At 33.6% G+C, this 16059-nt stretch overlaps 1 protein-coding gene across 2 annotated transcripts; it reads right to left on the minus strand.

Moving 5' to 3' along the window:
- Positions 1–689: 689 nt before the first annotated feature.
- On the minus strand, positions 690–8776 carry LOC148270879 (protein Asterix). Of its 2 annotated transcripts, none has more exons than XM_088242102.1 (4): positions 8626–8776; positions 5669–5801; positions 3549–3664; positions 690–874 (listed from the first exon to the last, which is right to left on the minus strand). In XM_088242102.1, the coding sequence occupies exons 2-4, from the start codon at positions 5784–5786 to the stop codon at positions 779–781; spliced, it is 330 nt and encodes a 109-aa protein (XP_088098228.1). In that variant the 5' UTR covers positions 5787–5801; positions 8626–8776; the 3' UTR covers positions 690–778. The 2 variants fall into 2 exon arrangements, with proteins under 2 accessions (XP_088098228.1, XP_088098229.1); XM_088242103.1 differs by having other exon boundaries at positions 8365–8770.
- Between the last annotated feature and the right edge of the window lie 7283 nt (positions 8777–16059).

The raw sequence follows: 16059 nt of genomic DNA on the forward strand, positions 1-16059 counted from the left end.
ACAAAATGTGAAACATGCCTTAAATTAGTTATTCAACAAAGTTAACGTAATAATAATAATAAAAAAATGTAATTAATCAAATTAACCTATATTATGATTAACATAATAAACAATATAAACTAAAATAATCATAAAAAACAACCACACATTTTACCTATTTGGCTTGATCCAATCATCAATCCGTGTGGAACCTACCTCTACTATCCATTTCTTAATAGCAAGTTTCTACTGTGAGTACTTACTAATTGTCCTTATGGATAATGGAAGTAGATTGCACACTTTAACCGAGTAGTAGGCCAATCCTCTTTGACCGAAGGTTGTATTAATATTTTTTTTTTGCAGCATCAGGGTGGAGTATCTAGTAACTCTTGCATTTGTAACGGAAGGAAGAGAATAATGTTTACGTGCGTATAGTAACAAAGCTTTTACATAAAGTTGTTTAATAGATTTTACATTAAGATTTTCGAATATACCGAGGGAGCTAGTTCTGATCGGGACTCTTAAGATAATTTTTATGAAAGCTTTTTGTACAATTATTATTTGTTTGATCAGTGTGTCATTTGCACATTCCCATCCAATTATTCCATATTCCAGAACTGATGCGCGTATATACCTTATAAATAAATAATAATTTATGACAATTTACAGGTTTATAAAACAGGGGAAAGCAAAGAAAGCCGAAACAAAACTTTTTTTTAAATATCAGTAATTTATTTAACAACTTTTGATGATAGAATTTGATAGTTTTACATCTTTTTTGGTTTGAATTTTGATGTCTTTAGCTGCTAAGACCCCATGGATTGATCATAGGCTGAGGATTCTGCAAATACGACATCACCACAGCAGAGATGGAGAGCATAAAAGAACTAAGAATCTGAAAAAAACAATTCATTATAAGTTTAATGTTAGTAAATATTATTAATATTCAAAGCATTAACTTTGTGGTCCAACATTTTAATATTATGTTAATAAAATTTGTATAAAACCACTCACCGAAAACTCCACTCCACTCTCTTGAAAAATAATGTCCCATTAATTAATAATCAAGTAACCTTCCAATATAGTCCATTATTCGATATTTCATTGTAATGGTCACCCTACCCTCCCCCTCCCTTTTTCCTCCTTTTCCGATTGTTAATCCTTTTGAAATATTAGCTTCATAAGTCACTAACCCTGGGTGGTGGCGTAGTGAAGCATGTGTCTAACCTGCATGTCGATTTTATATTTTTGCAAATCTACTATGGTGAAGGTGTGTAGTGATATTTGCATGTTGGTGTAGTGTTGTTGTCCTGACGAAGAGACGGGTTACGTCTCGAAACCGGTAGACAGATAAGTCGGTGAGTGGTTTTACACAAATTTTATTAACATAATATTAGTAAATATTGCCTATGTCCCAGAGCAGGGGACGACGATGTCCATCTCTAAATATGTGTAGAGCAGAAGAATCATTTGAGCATATATTAAGCATATCTCAGCCGCATCAAAGGCTTAATTTTTTTTCATGGTTGGAGTTTTTTTTGGTACCTCAAGGATAATTTTTAATTTTTTTATTTATTTATTTAACAACAACAACTACAAATCATCATGCCGTTTCCCCAAACGCCACGTCACTCTATCTTTGCATACATATCTCGCTTCCTCTGGATTCATACATCTTCTCGTGCACGCGCGCCGATTATTCCGACTTTTGACATGTCCGTCTTCAAGTATCTGTTGGATTTGGTCATGCCATGTCTTTCTTGGTCTTCCTCTATTACTGCATCTATCAACGTTTGCATTGTAAATATTTTTAGCCTTTCTTTCGCTGTCCATTCACTCTACATGCCCAAACCGACGCAGATTCTTTCTTGATTTTATCGATAATGCCTATCTCAGCCTTACATAATGTACGGATCATGACATTTGTGCCTCTATCGTACATAGTTTTACAACACATTCGCCTGAGAGATTGCATTTTGACAGCATTCAGCATACTTTCATTCCTGTTTTTCCAAGTCCATACTTCGCTCCCATACATCAGGGTCGGGACCAGGACTCCATTGTGAACTGCTAATTTATTTATTTAACTTTTTGTAAATAACATTAATTGTACATTGGCAGGCTTATTGCCAAATGGCAATTTCTTCCAACCAACCAATAAAACTAAAGTTTTATTTTTATAATTCAAGTTACAAAACATATTCAATGGAAAATAAAAAAGCTAGAGATATAACTGTATTTGTATATAAATTACCCTTAATCAATACTATTACTCAACGGGAAAAAGGAATAAAGAGGAAAGAGGAAAGGAGGAGAGATTAAGGAAGAGAAAGGAGATGTTTCTTTAGACGTGATTAAAACAGAGATACTGTTGTAACATCTTTGATGGTGGATGGGAGATGATTCCACAGTCGAGCCGCATGGACACTATATGAGTTAGAGAAGAAAGAGGAATTGTGGATGGGTATTGAGAGGGTGCTTTGAGAATTAAAACAAAGAGGTAAACCATGAACTGATAAGCGTTGAAATTTTTCACTGAGGTATAAAGGAGTGTTAGGACTATGAAGTATAGTAAACAGAAGTGAGAAGGAGTGATAAGTCTCTCCACTGTCTAATTTTGAGCCAATGTCATTACGTATTTTATCAAATTGAGGTCCCGTGGCAAGTGTCTCGGACTCGCGGCCCAAAGGTCTGTGGAAAATGACTGGTTTAACTCTTAAAAGACTGATTATGATAAAATTATAAATAAACTTATCAATGAACCATAATTTAAAATATAACTACGCTCCTTTTGATATAATTATTTACTACTAAAATAATATAATTAACATAAAATTAACTATCAAAATGAATAACTTCATTCCATTAACAATGTATTATCTAACATATTAAAAAAGAGATGAAGAACATTTAAGAGAAGGTAATATAGAAGTCTAGGCATCTACAGGGCTTATGAATAAATGAATAAATAAATATGTTGTAATATGTTAATATAAGCGGCTCCCCAGGGAGTTGAATCCAGTCCTTGTCTACAAAAATTTGGACAAACTCAAAATATTATTTACAAATTCTAAGTATCTAACATAACACATATTTATACATAAATAACATCAACCCTGATGATGGACGCTGTAACGCGATCTGAAACATCGGTAAAGAGTACGAACGACACACGGCATAATAACCCAGAAAAACTTATTGTGCATTTACTATGGAGTTTTATCAAGAAATATGAACAAAAACATCAATATTCTTAAAAGACTGTGCGAAAAATCCCTTTGGAAACGGTGCTGTAACGTCAGGTTACATTAAACAAAAGATGAGATAGTTTATGTTAAAAAATAAACGGGATTTTGGCAAAAAAACGTAAAATTAAAATTTTCAATAAATTTCTTTATTAGTCCTCTCAAAATACTCCGCCATTTGCGGCGGTACATTGATGCCATGGGACAGTTGCCGCTTGATTTATTTTGGCAGACATGCGACAACAATTACTCATTTTTGCGCAAAAATTGTTTTATTTTTATCTATGGACAAGCACCTAAAATATCTATGGATAAACATTTTACCTGTTTGGCATCGTCGGATATTCTGGAGTTGGCAAAACTAATACTTGAACAGTACAACGCGGTCCAAGCGCACCACTTTAGCCTCATCATCAGTCCGCACATGGAGAATACCATACCTACGGAAAAAATCAACATTTTATTTAGAAAATGTCATTTTTATCAATTTTTTCCAAGTGAGGATAGGCGTAGTGAAGTTGTGACACCCGTTGACGCTAGATGTCGCTACTAGGCTAGCCATATGACGCGGGAGTGGGCGTAGCCACCTGTAACATAGCAATCAGCAAACGGCCGAAGGTTTTTTTAAATATTTTTTATTAAATTGAAAACATATTATACATAATTATATACAATATTCCCAAGGAGTTTTTTAAAAAAAAAAACTCATTTAGGGACATACAGATAACAAATTTATTTAAAGACGTTTTTAAATTTTAAACTATAATATTATTTACAAAAGCAGAAAAATTAAAATTATGATATACTACAAATTAAAAAGGGTATGAAAAATACTTGAAAATAACAAAATAAACAGAATACTAGGCATGGAAATAAATTCAAAATAATGTTTACATTATGCAATCTGGGAAAGAAAATTGAAAAAGTTTAAAAATTGCATGTATGTACATACTGAACTAGTACAAAATAAAATCATATTTTGTAATTAACAAAATATGCGCACACCCAATACAGGTTAATTTTTTTTTTATCAAAAACGTATTGAAATTATGTATACAAACCAAAAAAAGTATAAAAAAAAAAACACAAATAACATTTAAATAGTATTAAAAATTACATATACAAGCAAAAACGGTAAAATATTAAAAGATATATGTTCAAGATGCGCATTCTCTATAAACTAACATTATTTATTCAAAGTACTTCTGGAAAAAATAATTCTTCAATTCGCACTTCCTGTTTCTATATTTTGAAATAGGTACTTTAAATTTTTGTGGCAATTTATTAAATTCCTTGAAACCTATGTATTGTAAAGATCTAGTACCAAACTTCGTAGACTTCACAGATCCAATATATATATTGTTTTTTAACAATAACGATTAACCATTCCCAGGGACACAGATTCCCCTCTCAAAAATGTTTTCCCTCTCTGTTGCAACAAATTTAGACATGAATAAAAGAGAGTAAATTCAGCCTGTCTGCAAACATTTGGACACACTCAAAACATTGTTGAATGAACTACCTAGTAAAAGAAGAAGTATAAATATTGGAAAATTGTTTTCAGGCTTTGCCTAGTAGGTGAATTGGGTCAGCCGGATGAATCTCACCCACGTGATAAATGTTTCAGCTCTTTTACTTCACTAAAATCAGCGGATGGAAGAGTTGAGGAAATGTGGATGTTCAAACATAGGCAGAATGGTGAATGGAGCCCTGTTAATGCCTAGACTTTCATATTCCCCTCTAAAAATGTTTTCCCTCTCTGTTATTATTATTATTATGGATAACTTATATAGCGCCATTTTCGTAATAAAATACCTCAAGGGCGCTTTACATAGTGATTCTATAGTTAAACAAAATAAATTATTGAAGCTTTTAAATTTGTAATTTAATTAAAACAATTTATTTTGTTGTCACGTGCTACGGATTTATTCAAATGATTTAGAGAACAAGTGGGTTTTAAGTTTTTTCCGAAACATCACTTCACTTTCACAGCCTCGCACCTCTTCAACAAATTTATATACGAATGAAAGGGAGTAAATCCAGCCTGTCTGCAAACATTTGGACATACTCAAAACATTGTTGAATGAACTACCTAGTAAAAGAAGAAGTATAAATATTAGAAAATTGATTTTAGGCTTTGCCTAGTAGGTGAATTGGATCAGCCGGATGAATCTCACCCACGTGATAAAGATGTCAGTTCTTTTACTTCACTAAAATCAGCGGATGGAAGAGTTGAGGAAATGTGGATGTTCAAACATAGGCAGAATGGTGAATGGAGCCCTGTAAATGCCTAGACTTTCACATTCCCTTCTCAAAATTGATTTCCCTCTCTGTTGCAACAAATTTTGCAAAATGATGTGGCCGGGCAAGGATGTTATATATAATACTGTTTAATAATCCTTTTTCCACAATTCATAAAATCAGTCGTATAAAATCAGACAAACCTAAAATGTTCATATAATCAGTAGTTAGGTCTTCGCTGGGCAAGGTGGACGCGGGGGGCGGCTTGTACCTCTGCTGGCGTTCAGGGCGCCGCGGATCGACAGTCTGATTAGTATGCATGCTAAGAAGATTTATCTGGAATTTAATAATAATTAAGTCAAGTAATATAATGTACACATCGAAATGTCTCTGCTAACATTTAATTTTAATTTCTTAGGGCCTTACAAGACAAGTCTTTGCTCCATCGCTAAGGAGAAATTTAGCTAACTGTAGCCTATAATGCATAAAGCGCGATTTCTAATATTCACACTTTGCCACCCTTTTTGGCTAATATTTTTCCAAGTATATTAGGTTGTTCAAAAAGTAGTTTCGTATTTTGTCGCAAGATGGGGTTGAACTTAATTTGCTCTGGCAACACTGTACCGATTTCGACAAACAGGCTCGCGTTGGAAAAGTGAAATTTCAAAGAATATTTTTAATGAAAATAAAGCTTCCTTTGATCAATCGTGTAAAAGTTACTCCATTTTGAAAATGAATGTGTCGAGCGAGGAAATTTGTGGTATTTTGAGGTTTTACTTATGAAAGGCTAAAATGCATCGCAGGCCCATGAAAAAAAACTGTGCAGTTTATTATGGTGACAATGCTCTAACAACACCAGTAGCACAACAATGGTTCAAGCGGTTTCGTTCCGGAAATTTCAATGTCAAAGATGCACCTCGCTCTGGGCGGCCCATTACGGAAAAAGTTGACTAAATAATGGAAAAAGTCTATGAAAATCCACATGCAAACACTCGTGAGATTGCTCAGGAGTTAATCATTGGTCATGTAACTGTTTCAAACCATTTGCATTCCGCTGGATTGGTCTAGAAGCTCGATAAATGGGTGCCGCGTGAACTTTTAATATATTTCGGTCATTCCATCCCTAGTAAACATACTTCCCAGATACACAAATTCCTATACTTGTTTTAGTATAACTCTATTCACAGTGATTTCACATTTAGTCATACTTTCATTTCTTTCAAAAACCATCACATTGGATTTATCGACATTCATCAGCAAATCGCTTCCCTCGCATACATCATAGACCTTTGTTATTAAGAATTGGAGTTCCTCTTTAGTGTCACGTAATTTAAGTAGATAAATATATATGATTTGTTTATTTATTCATACAAATACATACAAGGTGTGTTCAGAAAATAGTGGGAATTTTTTAATTTCGCGGATTTGGAGAGTCCGATTGTAAAAATTACTATACATGCCCCTGAAGTATGCTAAAATTTTCATCTGTATTCATTGTTTACTTTGGCTGTGTTAGCCGCTATGGTTGGACGTGTTTTTATGAGCTCTGCGATTTTTCTTTGTTAAAAAAATGGATCAAAGAATTGGTATCCAATTTAGGTAAAAGACATTGAAGATGACGCACGGCCCGGATGCCCCAGCACATCAACGTGGAAAACGTGGAAAAGGCGAATTCAATGGTTATGAACAACCGATGTTGGCATATTGCCTCTGCAAAAACGTCGGGAAATAGCGGATATAATTTATTTACTTAAAATTGCCTCTGAATCAATTGACTGTCCTGAACTACTATGCAAACTTTCTATCAATGTTCCTTCCGAAGTTTTAAGAAATAACCCTCTTCTGTACATACCTCTTGTTTCATCTAATTATAGGCAAAATTCATATTTATGGCGAACTTTTAATAATTTTAATGTAATAAATAAATCATTTAACATAGATTTATTTGCAAATAATCTTAATGACGTACGGCGTTTGCTTTCGAAAAAATTCGTAGTATTTTTTCTTTTCTTTTGAATTTACATTTAATTACTATTCATTTTATGTTCGAGAATCTTTTTTAACTCACTGTGATGCTACTTGTGAAAACCTGTAATTGGCTTATTAGTTATTTGTTTTGTTTTATATATAAAATATAATTATAGCTGTTGGTTATCCAAATAAATAAAATAAAATAAAATAAATAAAATATTGATTGGCTCGTGCCAAGAAATTTTTCAAATGTTTTGGATATGAAACGCGTGGCAGCAAAATAGCAAAAAAAGGGGAGCGCCGGATTTCAACGAGTTTTTCTCAGCCTGAATTAAATACTGTAGCTCAATCACAAATAACTATCGACTTGCTAATAAGCGACGTGATAACAATTTCTCACCATGGCTGTTTATCGTATTTGCGATCACAATGGAACATCCGTGAACACCTAATATTAAATGTCAAAATATTTACATTTCGCGATGTATAATCCTGCTGCGCAATCACATGTTTGAATTATTATTATTATAAATATCAAAAATATTTCAAAACTGCTATATTTATTTATTATTTAACATGCTATTTATTGCATTTAGCCGGCGGTTGGCAAGCCAAATGTCAAGAAAAGCAGACGCCATAGTAATTGTAATTTAATTTCACTTTTTTGTATTAGATACTCCTTACTATTTTGCAAATGCAATATATTGTATTAAATTTTACAGTAAACGCCGATTTTTCGCCAATGAACTGTATTTATTTACGAGGAAAACAAAAAACAAACCGACACGAGCGTTATCTTAAGAGATTACACACGCGTTGACTTATGACTGCGATAACTTAAGCATGTTCATTTTTGTTCATTACGATCGCTCAAATGCTTAAAATGTTTTTAAGCACGTCAATAGTAATTTGTGATTGAGCTACTGACCTAAGAGTAGATTTTTTTGGCGTGTATTTTCCTCAATACATAGGTCCGATAGGTATCTTGGAGCCAACCACTAAATGGATGGTAGGCAAGCGCGCTGACCATTATACCACGAGGCGGATAACTGTATTCTTAATTCCGGCTGGACACGAGAATCAACAATACGCAATTAAAATTAGCAAATCAAAAATGTCATTGGGTGTTAGCAGCGCTCGTGAGAGCCCGCACCTTTGGAACACGAGAAAGTTTAAAAAAAACACTTACGATAATTTAGTCAAATATCAATAACCGATTATAAATATACGCGTTAATAAGCTTTAATCTTTAATTTAATACTTTGTAACTTTAATTTGATAACGAACGAGAGATGACAGATGACACCGCTGACAGCTATCGAATCACAGAAACTAATACTAATATTATCGAGTCAGAGATGATTTTCGAATATTAATTTCGAATAGTTTTGAGTAATCGAATATTTTCATTTAGGAATATATTAGAATTTAGAATCAACAACAACAACAAAGCATCACGTCGTTTCTCCGTAGGGATAGGCAGAGAGGATAGAACGCCATATCACTATTTCTTGGCATACATACCTCGCTTCCTCTACATTCATACATCTTCTCATGCACGCACACTGATTATTCTTACTTTTGACATGTTTATCTTCAAGTATTTGATGGACTTGATCGTACCATGTCTTTTTCGGTCTTCCTCGTTTTCTGTATCCATCAACATTCGCATCATAGATACTTTTAGCCATTATTTCGCTGTTCATTCGCTCTACATGTCCAAACCAGCGCAGCACCCTTTTTTTGATTAGGGAATTGAAAAATTTAGAATCATTGAAATAAAATACATTGACATACCCTATAGAGTAAAATATTTTTAAAAGTAGTGACACGAATCGTACTTATAGTTATTAAGTACTGTTTATATACACCAGGGCTGCATTCAAAGAGAACAAAATTTGAAGGATATTCATTTTTGGTGCATAAAAAAGTTTGTATTTTAACGTTTACAATCAACATTCATTTTTGGCGGATCCCAATCAGGTGCTTTCATTAAATTTCTTGTAATTCGGTCTATTTTTTTTCACTGGATTCACATATCTACCGGCTGCCAACTTCTTTGCGTCCTCCCAAGTCAGGTTCTCGTCCTGAAGTTCTGATATTAACTGCCAACGACAGTCAGCAGTGGACGTCCAGGACGTCGAGAACCTGCATGATGCCTAGTAAAGTAGGCAAGCGTGATTAAGGCTCTCATGAAGCATCCGCAGTACTAATATGCATATAAGAAATTCTCTTGAAAAAATTACGACCTATTTATGGTTAGCTTAACGCAAAATTGCCTTCATTCATTCAAAATAAGGAAACAAAATCTAGGTGGAAAGAAATAGTATGTAGGTAGTAATTTTATTAGTACCTAATGATTATTCCTGTGGATGATAAATAACTCATTACTATTATTTATTGATACGTTCTCAGAACTATTATCTATTGCCGATTATGAAAGATTCGATATTTGACTTGTCAAAAATCGTCATCTGACATTTAAAATACCGTTGCCAGTCTAAAAAATTCGCTACCCCAGGGGTAAAAATAAAATAAGTGAATTATTGAAATATTAATTATTTTTTCAAAATATAGGTATAAATTGTAAATCAGCATTTGATTGGATAATAACATCTATTTAATTGATTTTTTTAAATAAATTTATTGTATTATGCATTGTAATCTACCCTTGACATTGATTTTCTCACAAGGCCATTTCCCGATTGTTTCCCCTTGAGTTATCTATTTTGGTAAAATTGCATCATGTGAACACTTGGAAACTGTTATCATCCGGGAAATGGTCGGTGTTCCAAGTTTCAGTTCAGTCTTATTCAATTTATTGCACAAATAGGAAATGGTTTGAGTGCGCGGTACGATTGGCGATATTTTCAAGCGGAACGCACTATGGCCAAAAGATTCGTGGGGTTTTTGAAAAATTTGCGGGCGCCCTCAGATCCTAACCTGAAAAATGTCGCGAACTCGACGAAAGAAGAGCTGATGGGCCAAATCGAACTGCTGAAAAGTAAAATGCCCTCGTTGAAAGAAGGGATGGACGCTGTCAGGTCTGTGCAGGGGAAAATACCGGAAGAATTGTTCAGGAACAGAGTCAAGGAACTCATCTCGAAGTATGAGAAGTTTACAGGTGTTGATGAAATCATGCTGCTTCAGAAAACGGTCGTGGAGTCGCAGGTACATTTTATTTATTCATTTTTACCCACAATCGACATCAATCGGAGCTTTGTATTAGGGAAAATACATGTCAAAGAAACTACTATTTGGCAGGATTGGAAGAATGTTGGAAGTATTTGAAATTTATTAATTAACCCTTGTGGATTATTACATCCATTTTACAAAAATAATGTATCGTTTTTCATTCATACTCTGTTGATTATTTTTATGTCTTGTTATGGATACACCACTTACATAGGGCACATTTTGTATTCAGTAAGCTGATGGTAGAAATAACGTTCTCCACAGGATGAAATATACCCAGAGTTCTGATGAATTTGGCACTTGACCATCTGGTAAAGCCCTTGAGACCAAAATTAACATCTTACGGAATGCAAAAATCATGTATTTTTTTTGAAAAGGGTCGTTTATCGTATGCTCTTGAAAACCATATTTCAATTTCAATTTATTTGCTTCAATATTCAATATGCTGCTTCAACGCGTGAATCTCAAGATGTAGCGTGGGAAAAACAAATGTACATATTTTTTGTATCAAACCTACCCCTCCAATAGACCAAAACTGGTATAATATAAATCCATACGCAGTAGGGTGGGCCAATATATTTTTTTTGCCAATTTTGAAATGAAAGGGGTCTAAAAAGTTGACTTTTGGATTACTCGGAATGCTAAAAATATTCTATACTACCTTTGGCCCTCAACCAGAGCTTAAAGTTTTTGAAAAAGTGGATTTTTTGCGCTAAACCGGCTCTCATTTCGTAATTAAGTAAGAAAATCAGTCCAATTAAATTTGAAACGTGAATTAAACCTTATTTAATAAGCATCTAAGGCGTGAGTTGCACTTTGTTTTGTAATAAATGGGTAGCATTGTTTTAGTGAGCCATTGTTTTCGTCAATATTATTGTTTTGCCAGGCGCTCAACGGAATCAGTTCCGCGGAGTGTAAACTTTTTGCATTTCGGTAGTTTTAAAACGTGCTCGAATTTGTAATGTGATTAAGTTATATCTTTGCCAACAAAAAAATAATTTTATCAAAATAGATTAAAACAAAATGTTCAGACAGTGATAAACTTCAAACCTCGGTTGAGGGCAAAAAGTAGTGTGGAATATTTTTTTAAATAATTTTTACGTTCAATGTGATCCAAAATGCAACTTATTAGACCCCTTTCACTTTGATGTCTAAAAAAATTCTAAAGTTCATACATCATCGGCCCACTCTAATACGCAGTCCTTTGGAGGATGAATTAGAAATGTAATCTCTCGTGGTTACTACGTCGCTCCAATGTTATACTTAGTTTTAATGTACACGGTATCTTTCTAGTGTAACGGTAAAATGGCTTTTTGTAATGTCTTTTAAATAATAAAATGAATATACAACGTCTTCGTGTCTTCTCGATTGATCTGTTGGACTTCGAATATTTATTCTCTGTGTGCTACACTACATCGGCACATAATAGCTCTTCAAAGAATTCAGTACAGAGTACTGAATATTATTCAACAGTATATATTGAGAACGGTAGTGGTTACACACATAAATAGAGACATTTACCCGAGCGTCAACCACAACCATAATACAAGATACTCCAATAGGAATCTGATACTAAGTGAAGGGGTCAACACTGTTCTGGCATCGAGACAACACTATTACGTAGGCAAAAAGGTCCATAACCTTTTGCCAGAATCGTGGAAAGACGGGAGTGTTGTCAAGTTACGGAAGGTGTTGACCTCGCTCTTTCGTGACATTGGTCGTAGGAAGTCAGAAAAGTTTATGCATGCCACGAATTGTAGATTCTTACTGAATGTCGAAAATAAAATATAAAAAATAAGGAATAATTTAAAAAAAAATATATTTATAGATGACAACCATGAAGTTTCGCATAAATAAATTGTCTTATGTTTTTATGAATGTATGTATGTGTATGCGCATGGGTGTATGTACGTGTGTGTGTATGTACATGTGTATATACACCGCAAGACAAAAAAAATTACGAGTTTACCTGCTACCGCGCCCCTTGACTTTACTGAACCCTTTTTCTAAGAAATCCTTTATCGATACCTCTTTCTTTTGTTTAATAAATTAAGGACACTATGTGTCACCTTTCTACAATATTTACATTTTAAAATGTTTCAACAGTCTTGTTTTACCCGCGTTTGAGTGAACATAACACAACAATCATGGAAAGTGCAAAGCAAATGTCGATTGCGATAAAATCCAAAATAATCACATTGTCGCAAGAAAACATATCTAATTGTGAAATATCTCGTCGAGTTGGGTATTCAGAAGGTGCAGTGAGGTTTTTATTTAAAAAAATCCAAGAAACTGGATCCATAGAACGGAAAAAAGGAAGCGGACGGGGCGCGTGACATCTGCCCGAGATGATCGCTTAATAAAAAAAATTGTTATGCGCGATCGATTTTTAACGGCACCTGAAATACACGCAGAGGTGCAGTCTACCAGCACATCAACATTTTCAGTAAAAACAGTGTCCAGGCGGCTGTTGGAGCATGGTTTCCAAGCACGGAGTCCCGCAAAGAAACCATTACTCACGGACAAATGAAGAAGGCTAGACTGGATTGGGCGAAAGAGCACCAGAATTGGACCTTGGAGGATTGGCAAAATGTTGTTTTCTCTGATGAATCAAAATTCAACCTTTTTGGTCCAGACGGCAGAAAGATAGTTCGACGAAAACGTGGGGAAAGATATCATCCGTCGTGCGTCACTCGAACCGTTAAACATTCACCCTACGTGATGATTTGGGGGTGCATGACAGCATACGGTTTAGGACCTCTAAATTTTGTACAGGGTACGATGAATGCCATTCAGTACAAAAAAGTGTTAAAAAAACATATTATTCCAACAATCGAGGACATTACGCAGTATACCGCGGACCCAATTTTTCAGGACGATTCTGCGCCGTGCCATAGAGCCCGCACTGTGAGTACAAATATATATATTTTTAAATGCATTTTGTGACCACATGATAAATAATTTATTGTTTTTTTATAGATCAATGAATTCAAGGAGAAAATTGGCTTAAAATCGTTGACGTGGCCCGGGAATAGCCCTGATTTGAACCCGATAGAAAATTTATGGGCGATTATGAAAAAAAAAGTCGGGAAAAAAAAATCAAAAAACATTGAGGAATTAAAAAAAAACTTAATTCAAGTTTGGGAAGAAGAAATAACATCAGAAATTTTAGATTCGCTTTACGCTTCTCTAAATAATAGAATTTTACATGTTATAAAAAATAAAGGTGAATTCACTAAGTACTAAATATTTTTAAATGTTATAAATATGTTTAAATGTAAAATACTTTAATTTAAAATAAAGCGATAAGAACCTACTTCTAAAATATGAATTAAAAAATAACATGTCTTTTATTATTCCATCACAAACACTCGACCATAAATGAACCGTTATGGGTCTCTAAGGTTCGGGTAATCTGATACCTGATATATAATGGCAATTTCTAAGTACAATTCATGAGTAAGATTTTTTATTTTAACCTTGAAATAACGAGTAGTCATCACATATGTCAAACAATATAAAAAAAACTAATTAAATATCAAGAATAATTCATTATATGTCAATTTTAGTTTTTTTTGAGAACTCGTAAATTTATTTGTCTTGCGGTGTATGTGTGTATATATATATATATATATGTGTATATATGTCTGTATGTATATGTATCAAAATGTGAATACGAATAAGTTTATATTTTGTTTGTCTGTGCTCTATATTAATTTGTTAACTATTATAGTATATTAAAATGTAATTGCCTAGCTTGGAATGGGGTATGTACCCTCGTTAGATGGGCAAAGTGAACATGGAATTGTATTTTGATAAAGAGTGTGAATAAATAAATAAAAATAAAAAATAGTCTTTTGAAAAGTCTGTCCGAGTCTTTTGTTTAGTTTTGTCTGGTAGTTTATTGTATAATTTCAACGTTCGGGTACGTGTCTGGGCCATCTTCCAAGCAACTTCATATGTGTCGAGATGCTCGGGGCCTGGTATATTTATTTATTTATTTCGACGGCTTACGCCTTTGACGAAGTATAAAATAATATTGAAAAACAACTATAGCGAAACAAATCAAGACAGGCGCCCTGGCCCAGTTGGTTAAACGGCCAACTGTGAAACTGGCGTCGCGGGTTCGATTCCCGCCAGTTGCAAGAAAAAAACCCAAGAAAGATTTTTTTCTCAATTGGTCTGGGTGTTGTGGTCAATTTTTCATTACCTCCTTCCATATCCCCTCTATCCCACCTGCTGACAAGCCTCAAAATAGAGGCTTAGCGGGTTATTCCTTTTTAAAAAAAAGAAGCATAGAAAATATACATACATTAAATAAAATCAGCAGAAAATAAAGAAACAATAAAAGAAAAATTAAAATAGAAATTGTAACATAGGTATGCAGCAAATTAACAATAAATAAAGATTAATTTGGTAATGTATCCAAATAAAACAAGTTTATTGGATTATAATTCTACTTTATTTTTTATAAAATATACAAAGGGTATATTTTGATGCGTTTCGTCTTGTTAGGACATTTTCAAACAAACTAACTTAAATATTTACAAAGTTTCCTTATATACTAAAAATAATTGCTATTTTATTTTTGTGGATTTCTATACAAGCCAAAATAAGTAGAGTAATTAAAATTCAATTAGGGTATACTAAGTATATTAGAGGAATCTTTTGGTTATATTGGGGAAAAACCTCCCATTATTTAAAAACATTTGTAAGGGTATGACTTTAAAATTAATGTAATAATTATAAAAATATTGATTTCATTTATACAGGTTTGTTTTGAAAATTATTGTTGAAACTCTACATTGGTGTTTTACACAGGTTTCATTCATGTTTAATGTCAACTAAGTCGCCACAATATACCCTTTGTATATTTTATTAAAAATAAAGTAGAATTATAATCCAACAAACTTGTTTTATTTTGGATACATTACCAAATTAAATATAGAATTCTACCAATTGTCTGCATACACAATAAATAAAATAAATAAAGAGTTTAAATATAAAAAGAGTTTTAATCCCAACACTTATGTATGGAAGTGAAACATGGAACTGGCAGAGGAAGGATGAAAGCCTAGTGAACGCGGTTGAAATGCGATCTCTTAAACGAATGTGTGGGAAATCAATGTATGACAGGGTTACGAATGATGAAATCAGGCGAGAGTGTAAATCTGAGACAAGTATAATTGATAAGATTAAGAAAGGGTCTCTGAGAAGGTTTGGTCACGTAGAACGAATGGATGACGAGAGAATGGTAAAACAAGTATATATGGCAAAAATGAACGGCAACGTTAGACGAGGACGACCAAGGAAGACGTGGCATGATCAGATAAACCAAAATCTTAAGTCTGGTCATGTCAAAAGCAGACAGAACCGAAGGGCATGTATGTCAAGATGTATGAATGTGGAAGAGGCTAGGATTGTATGA

This window comes from Micrasema longulum, unplaced genomic scaffold (genome assembly GCF_059751315.1).
Source record: "Micrasema longulum isolate JH-2025_06_02 unplaced genomic scaffold, ASM5975131v1 h1tg003304l, whole genome shotgun sequence".
Classification (NCBI taxonomy): Eukaryota; Metazoa; Arthropoda; class Insecta; order Trichoptera; family Brachycentridae; genus Micrasema; species Micrasema longulum.

What these genes read in the sequence shown, in the direction of transcription:
- LOC148270879 (XM_088242102.1), bottom strand. Translation starts at nt 5,786, where the DNA reads ATGCATACTAATCAGACTGTCGATCCGCGGCGCCCTGAACGCCAGCAG. An exon ending in TGATTATATGAACATTTTAG is followed by an intron (nt 3,665 to 5,668) that starts GTTTGTCTGATT and finishes TTTTTTCCGTAG; the next exon opens with GTATGGTATTCTCCATGTGC. An exon ending in TATCCGACGATGCCAAACAG is followed by an intron (nt 875 to 3,548) that starts GTAAAATGTTTA and finishes TGTTTTTTTCAG; the next exon opens with ATTCTTAGTTCTTTTATGCT.